The following is a 19,149-nucleotide window of genomic DNA, read 5'->3' as shown; positions in this document are numbered from 1 at the left end:
CATTCAGAAATCATTCTAATGTTGATGCGTAATTCAAGATACATTTCTTACCAATGTTGAAACAGTTGTGCTGATTAATATTTTTGTGGAAACCATGATTCATTTTTTTTCAGGATTCTTTGAGTAGAAAGTTTAAAAGAACAGAATTTATTTTAAATAGAAATCTTTTGTGAAAACATCCTTGATGAATAAAAGCATATATTTTATTTATTTATTTATTTATCTTAATGACCCTAAACTTATGAACGGTAGTGTAGTTAACTAAGAAAGGACAACGTGAAGCCGTTAATCTGCAATTTGAGCAAAATTTCTTATTTTTTTAATTTAGTAAAAAAAAAGTTACCTTTTCTGATTTATATCAGGAAAAAATCAGACAAGTGGCTCAATTCTCAGAAGCTATGAGACTGATTCTGCCTTTCTATGTGTTTTTATTTCCTGCCAACACAGACTACACAGCATCTGTTAGAGATTCCTGTGTCTGCATTGAATGCCAGTGAAATACAGATGAGAGACACGACCAAACTCTATTCAAGCATCAAGGTATCCTCAATTCACTTGAAAAATCCACACAAAACTTGGTTCAAAGCTGTCTCCTCATAATCTAAATGATATTTAATTTGTAAGTTTAATACACAGCATGACCTTCTAAAGATTTATAAAAATTAAAAAAAATCTCAAGAATTATTTTTTTGCATAATTTCCATAAAATTGTGTTTTAAAACTTTCCAAATACACATTGTACTTTAGAAAGTTCACAAACTTGTCTTATAGTAGCCTTAGCAATAGTTGCTAATGTAGGAACGATCCGTAACGTGTAAAACATGGCTTAGCGAAGGGTCAGTTCTGATGTACTAATACAAGTGTTTGTTCTGTAAGAGTCTGCAGGGCAGCACGTGGACTTTGGCACTTGACCGGTGGAGATCAGCAGGACAGAATAATGTTGAGCACCAGAGATGTTCTGAAGCTCTTCTGAAGGGTCTGCAGGGTCTCCTGGAGCTGGGCTCAGAGCGGCTGCTGCGCAGTCAGGATGCACAGCCACAAAACTACAGCCAGCTGCACAGTCAGCTCAGAGCACACAAGGTACACTATATATTTTAACTGCTCAGTTTATGAGATAAGGTCATTTTTATTTTTTTGACCTCTTACATGACTCTCATAATGTTTGCACTTGGCTGGTAACAGAAATACTTCCAAGATTTGGGGCAGAACCTTGTAACGGTAAAGCTGCTATACCATAAGCTGCCAGAGGGAGCACTGCCGGGCCAAGCAGAGGTGGAGCAGTTTATTTCAGATCTACAGGATCAAGCACAAAGTCATGGGATCCAAATGCAGCACAGCTTACAGGTACAGAGAAATTATACTTCCTCAGACCTTAATCTTATCAATCTTTTTCATTTCATTAAACATTCTAATTATCTAAGCACTCTCTATAATGCTGTCATAATTTAGTCTTTTACTGATCCAATTTACAAACATTTGTTGATCCATTTTATTCGACAAAATCACTCTCTTAGCGCTCTGTATGTGTGTTGTAGGAGTGGTCTTGGTACGAGGAGGTCACTGAGAGACTATGCAAGCAGTTGGATGAGATGGAGACAGAATTGTCCAGTCTGGATTTAGAGCCGGAAGGAGACCTGAAGGGTCAACAGCAGTCTTATGAGGTTAGTTTCCCACATCTATGGGAATGCTAATGGCTGCCTCCTGGGGATTATTGGAAAAAATAACTGTTCAAAAGTTTGCTGTCTGTAAGATATTTTTTTGTTGTTGTTTTAAGAAATTGAATTCAGAAAAGGTATATTAAATTGATTGAAAGTGACAGAAAAGACATGTATAATGTTAGAAAGAGTTTAGATATTTCAAATAAATGCTTTGTTTACTTATTTTTAAAGCCTGAAAAAATATCACAGTTTCCACAAAAATATTAATCAGCGCTATTTTTCAACATTGATAATAAGAAGAAAAGTTTCTTGAGTAGCAAAACATCAGGATCATTTTACACTGAAGACTAGCGTAATTATGCTGAAAATTCAGCTTTGCATCACAAGAATAAATGATAAGAGAATAAATTTTAAAATAGAATAAATGTATTTGTAATAATTTCACAATGTTACTGTATTTTTGATTAAATAAATGCATCATTGGTGAGCATAAGAAACTTCTTTTTAAAAAACATAAACCTATAGAGAAATCTAATTACAATTTTTTCTTGTTTTTTAGAATTTTTTATTTTTTATTTTTACTGGAAAAATAAGACAATTGCAGATTAAGATTTTTTTTTTCCAGTACTCTGACCCATGTCGTGTGGTAAACGATAAAATAAACATTCTATCCAAATTAGATGCAACACAATTTACTCTTGTTTGAATTATTAAGTCACAAAGAGGTTATTATTGACTTGGCAATGGAGGACTCCTGTCCATGTTAGTTATTTGGTTGACTACTACCCATCTAAAGCAGCAGAAGTAATAAAAAATCTGAGGTGTGTGAGGGGAGCAAAGTTAAGGGAGAGGGTCTTCTCCTTTCTTTGGCTATATGTTGCATGAGAATCTTTTTTGGTCCAGTACACAATGTTCCTGATTAAATTATTTCCATATCTGTGGAACTTCATGTTCTGCTGCCTGCATTGGCCGCTCTTTTATGATTGTCCCTCTCACTATTGCGAAAGCTAATTTCTCAGCTATGCTGACTCACACGGAGCAGTCAGCAGCGAATGGTTGGTTGCGTTCATATTATTTTCCCCTTTATGACTACCAAAGCTCATTACTCTGGATTGATATTGGAGGAACATCAAGCAACCCTTTTTGTGTCTGTAATAGATGTACATCTTACTCCCATTCCCACAAGCCACTCCATCTGAGCAAGTGGGTGAATCTGAGAGAGATAAGGGGGTGGAGGGATGAAATGAGATAGAGGAGCGATTCACAAACTTTGCTGTCAAAGTACTACATCTGACCACATCAGTACATCTGAACCACTTAATCACAATCGGTTTTGAGGAACTGAGTTAATTGAAATATATATTATTCGCCATGGTTTTCCTATTTTAGCCATTACTTTGCAAACTTTTCCTTTTTTTCCTTTCCTTTTTCACTCTCATTGTCAGAGGTTGCACAAAGTCCTGGATGACACAAGACCTCAGATGTGGGAGATCCAAGACCGATTCAGGACCCTACAGAAAAAGGGTTGCTGCCAGACCTCACCAAAATCACGACTGTTAATACGCTGGAAAGATCTTCATAATCAACTACAGCAGAAGATACATTCCACACAGAAGATCAGAAATAATTATGAAAGGTTTGAGGAAAACACAGTAACCAAATAAGATATTATTAAAATAGGCAAAATGTAGTTTCGTTGGAGGAATTAAATGGTGTTGTGGTGTATGCGACCCACCAGTTGAGAAATACTGGTATAGAAGACACATTGTTATATCAGGTAACATAAAGGTGTGTATTTATGTGTGTGTGTGTGTGTGTGTGTGTGTGTGTGTAGGTTTCAGCGTGACTCAACAGAACTAGAGGAGTGGATGAGTTGTGCTCATGAACGGGTTCAGAAGTGGAACAGTTTCTCCGATTCTGGTCTACTGGACTCCAGAATTGTCTTGACCCAGATCATGGTGACTAGAACTTTATTAGTGTTCACCTCTCTTTTTTTATATCATGTGACCACATGCCTCATGCCCATAATGCAAAATATGAGACCTTGGTTTTGGTTGTGTGCCACAGGACTTCTTCAGGGAGCTGGGGTTCCGTTCGGCACAGAAAGCTTCTGCAGAAAGTGCAGGCATGCAGATCCTGCAGCTGACTGACAGGAAAGCTCCAGGTCTGCGCAGACAACTGGCTCAACTTGAGCAGGAATGGACGAACCTGACTAACATGCTACCCACCCTCCACCAGACACAGCAACAAGTACAAATAATGTCTCCGTTTCTCTCTCTTCCTCTCTCTCTGTCCTTCCATCTCCTCCCTCATCGATCTATTAGAAGCAAAGCTCTAGCAAGCAGATATATATTTTTTGTAAACATCTTTTTGCCATCCTATTAGATGTTGATAAGCCAGTCTCACAGTCAAGTCTTGGCTGATTTGACCTCCTGGTTGGAGCATGTAGAGAGACGACTGGAGGATGAAAGCTCACGGGTCCATTGTGCTCTGGGTTCCTCTGAGCTGTCTAGACATCTGCAGGCTTTGAAGGTATTGCACCTATTCTTTTATTATTTCTGCTTTTCTGGATAAAATCCTACTGATTATTTTAAGGTAGGAATGGAAAAAATATATTTTGGTTCATCTAAAGTTCTACTTGCAGCTTCAGAAATCATTCTAAAATTCTTTACATTATAAATGTCTTTACTGTCATTTTTGATCACCCTGCGACAAAAATGAATTATGTAGGAAACTCTGACATGTATTATATTCCATGTTTTTACATATTAGGATATTAACGCTGAAGTAAGCAGTCACCAGTCGTGTGTTGACTTTCTGAACCACCAGTCTGTGGAGGGGGTGGGGTCAGTGAACGAACCCACCAATCGCAGTGAGCGCATCCTCTTTGCTGAGCGACTGGGTGCTCTCAATCTGAGTTGGCTTGTTCTACAGGCCAAGATTGACAGTCAGGTGTGTGCAGACATGCAACAAATGCTTTAGTAACATGTATAACCTGCCAAAGCCATCATATTTGAAACGTGATGGGTTCTTCTGTCTCCAGATACACAGTGTTGAGGACCAGTGGCAGGTCTGCACAGATAAAGAAAAGCGATTGCACTGTATGCACAGCTGGATCTCTCAACGTATGGAATGGGTGAGAAACAGCTGGAGACCAGAGAGCTGCTCGCAGATTGAGCAAACATTACAGGAGTGTGAGGTGAGTCTCTTCTCACAACTAGCTAGAAGATTTTATGCTGCAAATGTTGTTTGTGGGTGTGAGAGTGAAATAACTTGCTTTTGAAAAAGGGGAGTGAGAGATATCAGGAAACTCTGACACTGCTTCATTCCAGGAGACAGAGGAAAGGCTGCAGGTGAAGTCCTCTGAGCTGAAGGGTTTGGGAGCCCTTCACCTGTTCGGGCAGCAGGATGGTGAACATCCTGGAGATCAAGCATTCTCCAAGCAGGTGAATTCAGCCATCCAGGACTGCCAAGCTTTGAGTCAACAGGCAAGTTCTTACACCCTGGAATGCATCAGTAAATTTGTGCACATTGGCCATATACCTTTCAAAAGTTTGGGGTCAGATTGCATTCAACAAGGATGCATAAAATGTATCTGTGTGTCATAATTTCCACAAAATTATTAGGCAGCACAACTGGTTTCAATACTGATTAAAAAAAGTTTCTTTAGAATCAAATCAGCATATTAGAATGATTTTAAAGAATCATGTGACACTGAAGACTTGAGTAATGATGCTGAAAATTCAGCTTTGCCATCATAAATGACATTAAGTAAATTATAATATTTTAGTACATTTTTGATAAACTAAATGTAGCCTAGATGAGCGAAAGAGACCTTTTTTTCCAAAAACATTTAAAACAATACAAAAATGTATGTGACCCAACACTTTTGAACAGTATATACTGCAGCTACATTTTATGCCATGTATGTTTAAAGGCAGCATAAAACACTCCTGTAAATGGTCTTAAGTATTTGGTATTAATTTTTTTTTTTTTTATAAAAAATACATTATCAATATTTTCTTTTCTTTTATATTATAATATTTTATCAGTAACACTAATAGCACTTTTTGCATCCATGTGTCTTGTTTACAGCCATGAGATGCCAGAAATGTTGCGAAATTACTGTGCCAAACACTGTACAGAAGTCTCTCCTGGTCATGAAAACACAGAATAAATAAATGTATATGATTCACTCACTCGTTTAAATGCGGTTTAAATTTTTTCTTTATTCTTTTTTCCACTTTGTTCGGTTATTCTAATACAGTTAAGAAGCATAATACTTTCCTCATAAATATAAGAATTCAGTTGATTTGTGTTTTATAACAACTTCAGATGTGTCCATTCAGAGTTCATTTATTATTTTTGAGTGGCCAAAGAAATGTTTTTCCTAGCAGCATGTGTGTTTTTTTTCTTAGATAAATGCTCTTAGGCTAGATTTGCAGCCAATCAAGGATAAGTGGGCTCACTTTGAATCTGAAAGGAGTGCAGCAGAACTGCAAACAACCAGGGTGGCCTACAGACTGCAGTTGTGCAGAGTTCCTGTCTTCTCATCTGAGCAGAACCGAATTCATGTGGAACATCTGCAAGTGAGTAAACAGTCTGACAAAATAATTCTGTTGGAAAAACATTGTACAGTAAATGTTGTACTTGTAAATTGTGAAGTTAACATTATAAACGTTAATGTTAAACTTTATTCTCCCAACATGGGAATACAAATAATATTATTATTCAACATTGCCATCAGTGTTACAGGAGCTGTGTTATTTGTAGAATATGATATCATGCATACTTCCTAACAGGAACTTGAAAGGGAGCTGAACCAATCAGAGACCTGGAACAACTTAACTGACTTAAGAGACAAACTCAAGCCTTGCGCATCTAAACTGCTGTCCGATCATCTCGAGAAGGAGAGAACTCGGTAAGCAATTTTACTTTCCAGTCCATCTCCTTTATGTTTGCTGTTTAATCTGAAATTGCACTTTGAAATGGCACCAAATTGGCAATATTGTCAACATCATTATTTTTCCGGAAGCTGTAAAAATCAGATGAATCTTCATTTGATGGTTTAGTTGAATAATGAATCATGCAAACAAACTGATTTACTAAAAGGAATTGTAATGCAAAGAGAGGACAGAACATGTTTGATTATTTGATTGTGTTTGTCTGGCCTTATGTGGGTATTAATGTCTGTTTTGTTTGTTTTCAGACATCTATCAGTGATTGAGGATGTGCATGCAGATTTAATAATGGCCCAGAATGAATTGCGGCTCTGGCTGGAATACGAGCGTCTCACAGGAGAGAGCTGTGTTCTTCTAAATCAGCACTGGAATAGGCTTGAAGAGCTTATGAGTTCTTCAGACAGAGAAGAAAACACTGTAGAGCTTCTTAACAGCAGGATGCAGAGCATCAATGTGAGTAATTTATAGTATCTCGGCCCCTTTCACACCATTTCCCATTCGGATAGTATCTGGATATTCTTTAGCTGGAAAGCATTTACAAATTCATTCCATCCACACCTCCAGTGTAATCAGAGAGAGAGATGCTGAATGATCACACTCACCCAAAAAAAAAAAAAATGTATATATATATATATATATATATATATATATATATATATATATATATATATATTGATAATTAAATGAGGTGGTCATTTTAGATGTAAACTCTAATATGATTATTGGCCTCGATTACCTAAAAATGACTGAAAATGCATGCTAATGTCAGGTGAGAGCCCACTGCAGACAAGAAATCAAGCAAAATACAACAGGTTAGTTACAAAACACAGTAAGTACACAGCTTAATGGCCAAATCAATGACTCTTAAATCAGTACAAAAGTACTGGTTTGGGTTCTATTTTTTTTTTTTTTACCTTTAAGAAAATAACATATTTTTCAAACTAATAATGCTCAGTGAAAAACACATCTAAAAAAAACAACAACAACAATTTCAGCATGTGCCTGTTAAGTGCTAAATTGTTGAGTTCTGCAGATGAGTCTGCTGTACTTCAGTTCAGTTGTTGTTTTGAAAAGAAGGAACATTGAGATCTGAGCTGGAGCTTTTCTCAGTGGACTAAAAATACCAATGCGCTACTCTTACCAAAAATGTTTAACAGAAAAGAACATTGAATTATGTATCAGTTCTTTATTTATCAGTTCTTATTTCATTCTTGTTACGGTCACTATTGTGACCGGTGGGATTAAATTAATCATTGGTGTTCTGTTTTTTTTTGTTTGTTTGTTTTTTGTTACAGTTAAATAATAACAAATAATATATACTATTTAATAAATATTAGTAATACATATTTTATTGTAATTTATTGTCTGAATAAAACAAATATGTGTGGATATAAAATTAAAATAAATAAAAGGAATGATGAAGAAATACGAAACACTCTGAAGCTATCGAAAGCACATCAGTATGTTTCTGTGAAATGATCTATCCAGAGTCCTAATTGGTGTGTTTTTTGTTTTCATGACATGAATCTCCTTCACTGTCTGCATACTCTTCAATTAAATCTTTCTCGAGTTATTTAATTGTAATGTTTTTAGTAGATGCCAGAAGTTCTTGTAATAAAAAAAAATCCTATCCCCTACCAATTCCATCTTAACTCCCAAAAATAGTGGCTTCCTAGATAAGCAAGTCAAGTCAAGGCAAAATTTATTTCTATAGTACATTTAAACGCAACAGAGTTGAACCAAAGTGCTGTATAATAAAACGTTGAACATATAAAAAGAAAGCATTAAAGGAAAATATGCAGCGTACAAATTTGAGAATTTATTTCACTCCAGTCTTCAGTGTCACATGGTCCTTTAGAAATCATTCTAATATGCTGATTTACTGCTCAAATATTTTTGTGGAAACTGCATTGAATAGATAAATAAAATATATATTTTTAATGTTATAAATGTTTTTACTGTCACTTTATACTGTCAATTTAATGCTTTCTGAATAAATGTATTAGAAATCTTACTGACCCCAAAATTCTGAAAGCTAGTTTAATCATTAAGAAAACAAATTTATGAGATGATAAATTATGTCATGTCCTGTGTGGCTCGTCTTTCACAGACTTTGGAGAAAGACATGGCGGCCTTACAAAGCAGTGTGGGAAAAGTCCTGGAGGCCTCAAAGCTTCTCATTGGGCAGATGAAACCCCAGTCAGTTTCGCTAATCAAATCAGAAACCAGGTTGCTATCACGGGACCATGTGCATCTTGGTAAGGCGCTTTCTGAGATTGGGGCACAAGTTCAGGTGAGGGAAACAAGTTTAGATCTTTTAAATTACTAAATACGACATTACGTAAAAGTAATCTGATTGGTCTGCACACCGATGGCAAACATGATGGCAAAGTTTTGTGCTGTTCCCGGTCCATAGGAGGAGCTAGAGGAGCACTGCCGTTTTAGCACTGACTTGAAATCAATGGAGCAACAACTTAAAAACTTTGAAAGCATTTTGAACTCTGCCACTACAAGCATGGAAAGACTAAAGGTGAATCTGTTGCATTTCTTGAGGTTATTTTCATTAATTTTCTTTTCATCCCCCTCTTTGTTTCAGAGCGAACTAAAAGGTTATAGTTTGATTTTATGTAAATGTTTTTCTTTTTGTTTCCTGTTTGAAAGATGGTTCTGTTAGATCTGAGTGGGCTGACCCCTAACCTTGCTGCTCTGAATCAAAAGAAACTCAGACTCTCCTTAAGCTCTACGGAGGAAGAGAGGTTGCAGACCCTCAACACAGAGTGGGTTCAGGTCTTCTCTCAGGCTACTGATAGACACAGGCAAGTGAAACTTCAATGCACTAATGCCATTCAGTTCTCAAACCTTTTGGTTTAGCCCTGAAATATACAAAAAAATGCTTTATGCATCTATCCATATGGACATTCCATCTTATTAAAGGGCTAGTTCACCTACACATGCAAATTCTGTCATTTTCCTCGCCTTTGGGTTGTTTCAAACCCTTTCAAAAACTCTCCTGTTGTGTTCCATGGGGGGGAAATAGTTTGGAATGACGTGAGGGTGAATTTTCATGTTTGGGGGAACTATTACTTTTTTCCCTAAATAAACACCCTAATATTAGCTGTTGCTAAACTGTCTCAGCCCTTGTGTCTGGTGAATGCCAATGCACATCTCTATCTGTAGGAAGATAAATGGAGAGCTACTGCGTGCTCAGAACTTCCAACAGAAGTGCCAGTGTTGGATGGAGCTTCTGGACAAAATCGAGGCTGGTTTATCCAATCAGACGTCTGGAAACTATGCTACTGTAAGAGAGCAGCTAGCTGCGCATCAGGTAATGAGCATACAGTTAAATTCATTAGAAATAATTTTCTGTTATTCAGTTTCATTATGCTAATACTGTTGCTTCACAAACATTACTTTTCAGAGTTTTTGTCATTAAGATTTTTTTAGGTCAGTAAGAACATTAGCATAAATTAGAGAGCTATTGGTGCATTTCCTTTTTCTTTTCTTTTCTTTTTTTTGATGAAAAGGATGCATTCAATTGATAAAAAATTACAGTAATAATGACATTTAAAATGTTTTTGTGAATGTACTATTCATCAGAAAATCCTGAAAAAAATGCATCACAGTTTCCACAAACACATTATGCTTCAAAACTGTTGACATTTAACATTGTTAACATTGTTTAACAATTAACATTTTTAATAATAAGAAATGTTTCTTGAGCACCAAATCAGCATATTAGAATGATTTCTGAAGGATCATGTGACACTGAAGACTGGAGTAATGATGCTGAAAATTCAGCTTTGCCATCACAGGAATTACATTTTAAATATATCAAACATTGAAAACAGTTTTTAAATTGTAATGATATTTCACAATATTACTGTTTTTACTGTATATTTTTTATCAAATAAATGTAGCCTTGGTGAACATAAGGGACTTTTATCAAAGACATTAAGAAGTCTTACCGACCCCAAACTTTTGAACAGTAGTATATGCTGCTGGAATATTCCTGTATGCATAGCAATTTGGTTTGTTTTTTCGCTACTGCTTGAATTTTTTTTTTTCTATTTCAATCACAGAACACACATAAATTCCATTTCTATCACGCAACACACAGAATATCTTGCATTTAGACATGATGTTTACATTTAGTTCATATAAATGAATATTCCATTGCAGTGGACATTCCGAATAAGGAGTTTACATTATAAAGAATTTATGAAAGCAAATGCTAAGGATTTGTAGAAACCAGAATATTGACCTAATAATTTTATATAATTTGAGATGGTGTTTACATGACACATACATAATTAGAATTTAACCATATTCTGATTAACATTTAAATATAGTTATATTCTGATTAATTATGAATAAATATAGTTATATTCTTGTTATTTGATTGGCTTTTTTTACTTTATTCCCTTTTTTTTTTTAAATAAGAGCAGCATGAACCATTTGTAATAGAGTACTTTTTGAAAATGGTTGTACAGAGCTCATATATTAGTAATACATTTTCCAGAGGCTGAAAGTGGAGGTCATCATCAGCCAGCAGCTACAGGATGCCATGATCAATGAGGCTTTACGCTTCCTGGAGAGAAGTCAGAATGAGGACAGGTGAGCTGTTATAGCACTGCACTGAATAATTAATTCCCTACTATAAAAAATCAGTAACCTCAGTTACCTCTCTTACTATCAGTAACCTCTCTTACTAACCTCCAGTGTGGGACTCTGCCATGGATAAGAAATCAAAGAATGTGGTGTAATGATTTGTTCTGAACTGGATGTCACCTGATGAGTAATTAAAACCAAGGTTCTCCAACTGTTTTTCTTTTTCTTTTTTCCACGGCCTTCAGCTGGGGCCATAACTCTCTGAGTTATGTGGTGTGGAAGAGCTTCTTTGAGCTCAGCACTGGAACAAGCTGGCTTGCACTCAGGAAATGAAATTGCATGTGCTATCAGCATGAAATAATTTTTCTTTTCAGCCGATAAGTGCTGCTTCATATGAAACTCATAGACAGTTGCATTCAAGATGTTTTTCAGGTCTGGTTTTTCATTGCAAGAACAAATGTCATGTAGAGAGGCACATAAATGTGGTTAGTTCGTTTTTCAGATGAGTGGCAAAGCTAATGGCCAGTGGAATTGCAGTTATTTTTATGATATTATCATCTTCGTTATGTGTTGCTCATCTGTTGTAACATCTATGGTCTCTTTACAAAAATGATCCTCTGTTAAAACCACATCTTTTAGGGTTATTTCGCTCAAAAATGTCAATTGTGTCATCTCTTGCTCACTTTCATGTTGTTCCAAATACATATGACTTTAATTTATCTTCGAAACACAAATGAAGCTATGTTTAATGAAACCTGAGAGTCCAACCCACAAAACTTTCACAGTTCAAAAGAGACTGCAAAAACAATCCAAGTCTTATGAAGAGACATGATTCCTTTGTTATGAGAGATTCATACGATTTAACTTTACAATGTTTTTATGAACTTTTTGAAGCATCAATGTTTTGGATGAATGGACTTTCAATGGAGCGACAGAAACCTCTCTGGTTTCGTTGAAAATATTGTGTTTTGAAGGCCAAAAAAGAAATGTATTTGAAACTACATGAGGGTGAGTAGTTGATGACAGAATATTAACTTTTAGGTGAACTAAACCCTTTTAACCCAAGTAAATGTTCTTCAATAGACTATAACTTGCGGCTCAATTTACCCTTAGCATATCTTGAAAAATGTGACAAATTCCACTGTGAGCAGGAGTCATCTGATCTTGAGGCTTACCCAGCTAAAGACACATTGGCAGGAGACACAGCAGAGGGTCCAGCAGCATGGGAAATATCTGGAGGGGCTTATGGGACATTGGCAGCTCTATGAGGCAGGCTCGAGGAAACTTTCAAAGTTAATCAGACACATTGAAGAACTTCTGCCACCAGCAGGACTGGCACTGTGCAGCTTACAGCAGCTCCTGTGCTCTATAAAGGACTTTGAGGTAAGATAATTTAGTGGTGAGGCTGTGTCTTTCCAACTGCATACATCAAATCCCAGTTCGGATGCAAATATCTTCTGTATATCATATACTGTATATCTTATATGCTCTGTTTCCCAAAGTGGACTGAGGAGCAACTACAGCTTCATGAAGAACTCTACAGGCAGACTGTGGTGGCAGGCAGACAGATCCTTCCCTTAACAGATGCACATACGCAGACATGCCTGCAGTCTGAACTGGATGGCCTAATGGAGACGTGGGAGCGAAGCTGTGGCCTTGTGGAGAAAAGAAAGGCTCTTGTAGACACCATAACTCATGTATGTGACCCAATTCTCACATCTCCCAGACCGTTTTATAGGGGTGGCATTGGCAGTTCACAATCACTGAATAGTCCACATTTGTGCTAAGTGATTGCTTTGATCTGGTCTTTTGATGTTTACTTGATGTTTATATCGTACTTGCAAACTCGTTTTTGTTTAGACCAATGCAAAGATTGACCCATGTTTTAACGCGCATTGTTGTAAATATTAACCGGTGGATCGATTCAAAAATTGTAGAATAAAGCATTTAGAATAATATATATATATTAGTGCTGTCAAAGTTAGCGCGTTAATAACGCGTTAACGCAAAATCATATTAACGGCACTAATTTTTTTTAACGGGCGATTAACGCAGCGCGTATTTTCTGTCTGACCCGTGGCCCAACCCCTAGTTGGAGAAATGGAGATACACAGTGTTGCCAACTTAGCGACATTGCAGACCCCTTTAGCGTTTTTTTTTTTTTTTTTTTTTTTTTTTTTTTTTTTTAAAAAACCACCCAAACCTTATTTAGTTTCTGAGAATCGCCGGTACTGCTCTCCCAGCACGCGCGCGCACCTCTCTCTCTCTCTTTCTCTCTCTCTCTCTCTCTCTCTCTCTCTCTCTCTCTCTCTCTCTCTCTCTGCAGCGCGAGACGCAGAGAGAGAAAGGAGCAGCGCTTTAATTCAGTTAAACACAGATATTATGTTGCTTCTCTAATTTTACATGCAAGTATAGCCGAAATCACAACACAAATATTGTCTTTATTAGGGCCCGAGCACCGATGGTGTGAGGACCCTCTTGGAATTGCTCCGTTTATCTTATGTGTATTTGATTTCATCAGACGACGGCTCGATTATCAGAATTTTTGTGCAGATTAACGTCTTGGAAGGGAGAGCTGGTTATGTTTATTGGGTCGCGTTTCAGTCACTATTTCATATTCATTCCGTTGTTTGACAAAAGAAACAGTAAATATACCAATGAAAACAGTTTTATTCAGAATTTAGCTTCATTAAAATGGGCACAGAGAGAGACAAACTAATGTAATAATAAATAATAAATGTAAATTTAGCATTTTCAGAAGAGCTGCCCTGTCATGCAAAAATCTAAACATGTTTGTGTTAGTAAATTGCTCAGTGCAAAGAAAGAGAAGTAATGGGAACCAGGTATTTCTTTGTTCTTTCTACATGTGTCTAATAGACATGAACAAATTCTTGTCTTGTCTTGTCTTCATGCTCTATGTTGACTATGGTTTCAATAATAAACATACATTTGCATAAAGCATCCATATTTATCCATGCCCATGTTGATTTAGAGTATTAAAAGTTTGAAAAGTTTTAATTTAAGGTACATTTAGAACAAATAAAAAATGTGCGATAAATTGCGATTAATCGCGAGTTAACTCATGCCAATCATGCGATTAATCGCGATTACATTTTTTAATCGATTGACAGCCCTAATTTGAAATGAATGTATATAATAATTTATAATTTTGACATCCCTTTTCTTAAAAATGGTTTAACGGCTGAAATGTGAGGTTTGTAATTTTGTAAAACTTGTTTTTGTCAAAACTTGTATTATTTGACCTGTATAGTTGTTTAAATCACCATTTTTACAGTCATTTTATGGTTTAGGATATGGTTTAATACCAATACGGTATTCATTTTATTTTTGCAGGCCTTAAAAAAGGTCTTAAAGCCTTACACACCCTGTTGTGTAGAACGCAACTTCAGACTCTGCGTTTCCTGCCTCGGTTGCGACAATATATTTTATGTCGATATACTGTACATTGATGTTGTGAACACATCTCAAATAATAATGAATAACACAGAGTGAGCTGCTACTGGATAAGTGCACAATCCCAGTTGTGTTAAACACGAGACTTGCTTTATATTAATCACTTGAAACTAAATCAGAACTTCAAACTAAATAATTAGTTTATTTCAATTTAAATGGCCCTGCTGACCGTGTTGTTTAATGCGTTTGAGATGCGTTTTGCATCGTTGTATACTTACCTGGTAATAATTATCCTGACAGCCAATTTGCAGACTTCAATAAACGAGTGTCAGTGCGTGCATGCACATAAAATAGACGGAGGTGTTTAGAATGGGACTGCAATGATTCTAAGTTTTGCTTTTTTCCCTGCCGTACCAAAAACATACCAAACTGTTACTGTACTGTTACACCCCTAGTGTCTTTACTAGCTGTGATGTGAAAGTTTCCATTGACAAATATTTTGTCTGTCCACACTAAAAGACAAATTCACAATACTGTATATCGATACCAATGATTCACATTACAGTATGTAGGGATTTACCTTGTTTTTTTTTGTTTTTTTACATATTGGTAATTGATATTTTCATTTTATTGTATGGGTATTTAATTTTTTTGGATTGTTGCTTTAATCTTTTATTTCATAATCTTTTTTCGTGCGACTTTTTGGTAAAACACGAAACTGTTTTGAATGTTTTTGACTGTCCAGGGGTCAAATGTCACTAGAATGTCAAACAAAAATTAGCCTACTAATTAAAACATAAACATAACACAGACTTGGATCAATCTGATTAGTGCTGACACCCTTGTCTTGTTGAATTCTTTTTTTTTTTTGTATGGGCAGAGCAAAGTTATTGTGGGGGTCTTAGTCACAATTGACCTACATACCCTACTGAGCATTTCACTAACAAAGTGCTTCATTTTGAGGATGAGAGATCAGCCGTAATCTCGCCATAATCCATAAACGAGGCAGCTGGACTGTATCACACAGAACGTGAAAACCACGGCTCCTAAGCCACTGTGCAGTTCGGTGTCTACATGGATCATCTGTCATTGTTCACAAACAATCCCATAATGCCCTAAGACCTGAAGTAGAATTGCTATTAAATAAAATCTTTCATTAAATTCTACTTTATTTTCAAAACCACAATAATGGAAGATCATGAAGGCTTCAGAACATAATGCATCGCAGTTACAGTTACAGTTGTACAAACAACATAAATTGTCATGTGGACTGTTGATTACAGGTGAACATGCAGATGACTGTAATCCTTTCTGCTTTATTAGCACCCTGGAGAACGTGGGCCATATCTGAAGAAATAACTTTGACATTCCCCATTTGTAAATTAGTTTACAGTGTTCACCGGGAACCAGTGGGGTGGAAAAGTTCAGACATTATCCAGTCACACCCACTCATAACCAACTCTGATTGGCTCATCTCTTTTGGAACGATGACATCATTGTTTTGACTGCCAAAAGTGTGAGGGGTTTAGAGAGTGATGTGGGTAGAAGTGTGTTTATGTGAGCATGTGCTCACAATAGACAGGGGGATGGTGTATCCCCCATGTGAAAGGGAAATCCCTCTTCACTGATCTGAGATCTGATATGAGATAAAACAATGGCAGACAGGCATGAAGTACAAGCACACCAGTGACTCTAATAATCAACATGGTAAAACCGTATTTTTAAACTCTAGGAATCAACATACGAGACGAGTCGAAGTTATTAAACTGACATGTCGCACATATAGTCCAGTCATTTTATGAAAAAAGTTGAACAAATTGCAACAGAAGCAAACTCAACTGATTTTGTATCCTCAATATGTCCTGAGTAAGGAAAAATTCTCTTTTTTTGGGATTCTTTGGGACTTTTTTTCCCTTACTCAGGACATATTGAGGATACAAAATCAGTTGAGTTTGCTTCTGTTGCAATTTGTTCAAGGTTGATCCCCATTTTGGCTTAAAATGACTGGACTAATACTGTTGGTAAAGCTTAAAAGATTGTATTGAACCTGGAAGAATCCTTTAAATCTAAAATAATATGGTTTTGTACAGATCTTCCGCAGTGATTAAGATATTTTGCTGTTTCTTTGCAGAATTGGAAGCTCTGTGAAACTGGACTGGCTGATTGTGCTCTCAAACTGGAAGAGATAAAAGCAAGATTGAAGAGTCCACTGCCAGAGAAGCTAGAAGATCTAAAGACACATGAGCAACTCACTAAGGTAATGTATGCATCTGACAGTGATAAAAGTGAACTCATTTAGGGATTTAGAAAGTTTGGCCATATTAATAATCTTTTTTTAATCATGTTTTTTTTTTTTTCAAGGAAAAGTTATGACAAATGAAGAAATATTTAACAGTTCCATGTTTCAAATGTAGGCTAGTTTGAGATGGTATTGTACAGATGTTCAGATGTTCTTCATCAGATCATCTCAAGTCATGCTGGTTTTACATAAACTTGTAAAGTTAATAAAGCAAAAGGGGACAAACCAAATACTAAGACATTCTGATATTCATATACATTACCGTTCAAAAGTTTGGGGTTTGTAATATTTTTTTGTAATATAACTTATGCAACAGTAGTGTATATTTTAATATACACCTTGCTTTCACAAATTGCTTTGTAATATGTAATTAAACTACATACTGTATATATCAGAAAAAAAGCAAAATAGAAGCAGTTCATTAATGTTCTCAGACTTTTGGGTCCTACTATATAGTGTTAAGTTAGCTAACATTAAAGTTACAGGCTTCTACATTGCTTATGTTTATTTTTTGGCACCTCTTTTAAGCATGGAGATCACTCCAAGCTTTGGAAACCTGCTGCATGAATTGTGCCAGTGCCAAGCTTTCACGCTATTACATGGGAAATTAGTCGTCAATTAGTAGAGACTGTTAACAATTCCTGTTTGGCTTTGATGACTATAAGGGTATGTTTACACAACACCGCTTTCAACTGAAAACGCAAAACTTTTTATGCGTTTTGGCCGTTTATTTACATGACAACAGTGTTTTGGGGGCCTGAAAACGCAAGCTTTTGAAAACGATGTCTTTACTGTCTCCATATAAACAACAAAAATATGAATTGGTGACATGCGCATGTGTATTACATGTTCACTCATGTGTGTTATGTGTTTGCAGTGCGTTTCTTGACAAAGTGACATCGCCAACTACTGGCCTGGCATGCATAATACAGCCTTTTTAGTCATTATCGCAGATCCGTGTGAACTGAGATCATTTTGACAACGTTGTCGTCTGATTTTAGTACATCGTTGTTGTGTAAACACACTCTCAAAGTACTTTAATCTCCTGTATTTTAATACACTGAATCTATTTCCAAGGTCTTTGTTGAAGAAGAAAAAAACACCTGTTGATATAATCGTGTTGCTTTAGAAATGTGTTAATAACCATCTGCTGAGACTGATTTGATTTCTTGTTGATTAAGCTCTGATTGTCTTTTAATGGAGGTGGGTGAAACTGACAAACAAAAGAAAATAAGTGTCCTTAACATGTTTGGCCTTTACCCCATCACCCCTGTAATGGGTGCTCTGCCCTCCCCCCACTCTCCCTCCCACCTCCCCCTCTCCGCCTCCAACCCTCCCCCGTCCCGTCCAGCGGGCCTTAATCCCATGCGCTAATGACAGGGACAGAGAGAGAAGCAGAGAGAGGGCTAGGGTTAGCGTGCGGCAGAGGAGGGGAGTTTAACTTGTTGGTTGCCGTGTTATGCAGGAATACGAGGACTCGCTGCAGATTTGGGCTGGAGGACTGAAAGAGCTGAGCACCATGAAGGCAGACGTGTCCCAGTACGTGCTGCCCGGGGACACCGCGCTTCTTCAGGGACAGGTGGAAGAGCTTCACAACCAATGGGAAGAACTGTGCTTGAAGGTGAGTGAGTGTTTGAGTTTGGGAGGAGAGAAGGAGAGTGTGAGAGTAGGAGGGAAAGAGAAGCTGTTGTCCAGGCAGCATTGAAAGGCACACAATGATTCACCCCTGGAAGTGGGGGGAACTTCACAGTGCCGCATGGCACAGAAAAAGAGAGGGAAAATAAGAATGTAGGCTACATGAATTGATCTACATTTATATTCATGATAACATGTTTCTCCTCAGAAGATGGACAGAACACATAAATGTTTCTGACATGATAAATAGTACAAGAAAATATGTTTCACCTGTTTCATTTGCTCACCCACATGTTGGTCAAAACATGCTGTGAAACACATTAGGAGAAATTTTGAATCATAAGTTTTTCCATGCAATTGCAAAATGGAATGGAAGCACATTCAAGCCCATTCAAGCTTCAAAGGGACACAAAATCAGCATAAAAGTATCATCAAAAAGTAGTTTTTACACAAACAAAGCTATTGTGTGACTTCAGAAGACTTGAAATATAGCACATGAGTCACATGGACAGTTTTTTGGGGCTTGACAGCTCCAGTCCTCCTTTAATTTCATTATATTGAAATATTATAAGCC

At 36.7% G+C, this 19,149-nt stretch overlaps 1 protein-coding gene across 9 annotated transcripts in view; it reads left to right on the top strand.

Moving 5' to 3' along the window:
• syne2a (spectrin repeat containing, nuclear envelope 2a) overlaps positions 1-19,149 on the top strand; it is an 89,624-nt gene that overhangs the window by 53,014 nt on the left and 17,461 nt on the right. For 7 of the 9 annotated variants that reach the window (XM_081378868.1, XM_081378865.1, XM_081378866.1 and 4 more), the window contains 23 exons: positions 448-540; positions 877-1,080; positions 1,183-1,344; positions 1,536-1,661; positions 3,104-3,294; positions 3,493-3,616; positions 3,726-3,908; positions 4,044-4,190; positions 4,431-4,610; positions 4,702-4,857; positions 4,991-5,146; positions 6,077-6,247; positions 6,461-6,579; positions 6,868-7,072; positions 8,730-8,912; positions 9,036-9,149; positions 9,281-9,435; positions 9,797-9,944; positions 11,139-11,233; positions 12,379-12,610; positions 12,730-12,924; positions 16,773-16,898; positions 18,406-18,561. In XM_081378868.1, the coding sequence (XP_081234994.1) occupies positions 448-540; positions 877-1,080; positions 1,183-1,344; positions 1,536-1,661; positions 3,104-3,294; positions 3,493-3,616; positions 3,726-3,908; positions 4,044-4,190; positions 4,431-4,610; positions 4,702-4,857; positions 4,991-5,146; positions 6,077-6,247; positions 6,461-6,579; positions 6,868-7,072; positions 8,730-8,912; positions 9,036-9,149; positions 9,281-9,435; positions 9,797-9,944; positions 11,139-11,233; positions 12,379-12,610; positions 12,730-12,924; positions 16,773-16,898; positions 18,406-18,561 (3,621 nt within the window). Of the gene's footprint in view, positions 1-447; positions 541-876; positions 1,081-1,182; positions 1,345-1,535; positions 1,662-3,103; positions 3,295-3,492; positions 3,617-3,725; positions 3,909-4,043; positions 4,191-4,430; positions 4,611-4,701; positions 4,858-4,990; positions 5,147-6,076; positions 6,248-6,460; positions 6,580-6,867; positions 7,073-8,729; positions 8,913-9,035; positions 9,150-9,280; positions 9,440-9,796; positions 9,945-11,138; positions 11,234-12,378; positions 12,611-12,729; positions 12,925-16,772; positions 16,899-18,405; positions 18,562-19,149 lie in introns of all 9 variants that reach the window. The other 2 variants (XM_081378871.1, XM_081378864.1) reach the window with 1 other exon arrangement.

The sequence above is a fragment of the Scardinius erythrophthalmus genome, assembly GCF_964197995.2.
Source record: "Scardinius erythrophthalmus genome assembly, chromosome: 11".
NCBI lineage: Eukaryota > Metazoa > Chordata > Actinopteri > Cypriniformes > Leuciscidae > Scardinius > Scardinius erythrophthalmus.
The sequence above is the reverse complement of the archived record's forward strand: the minus strand, read 5'-3'. Positions and strand labels throughout refer to the sequence as shown.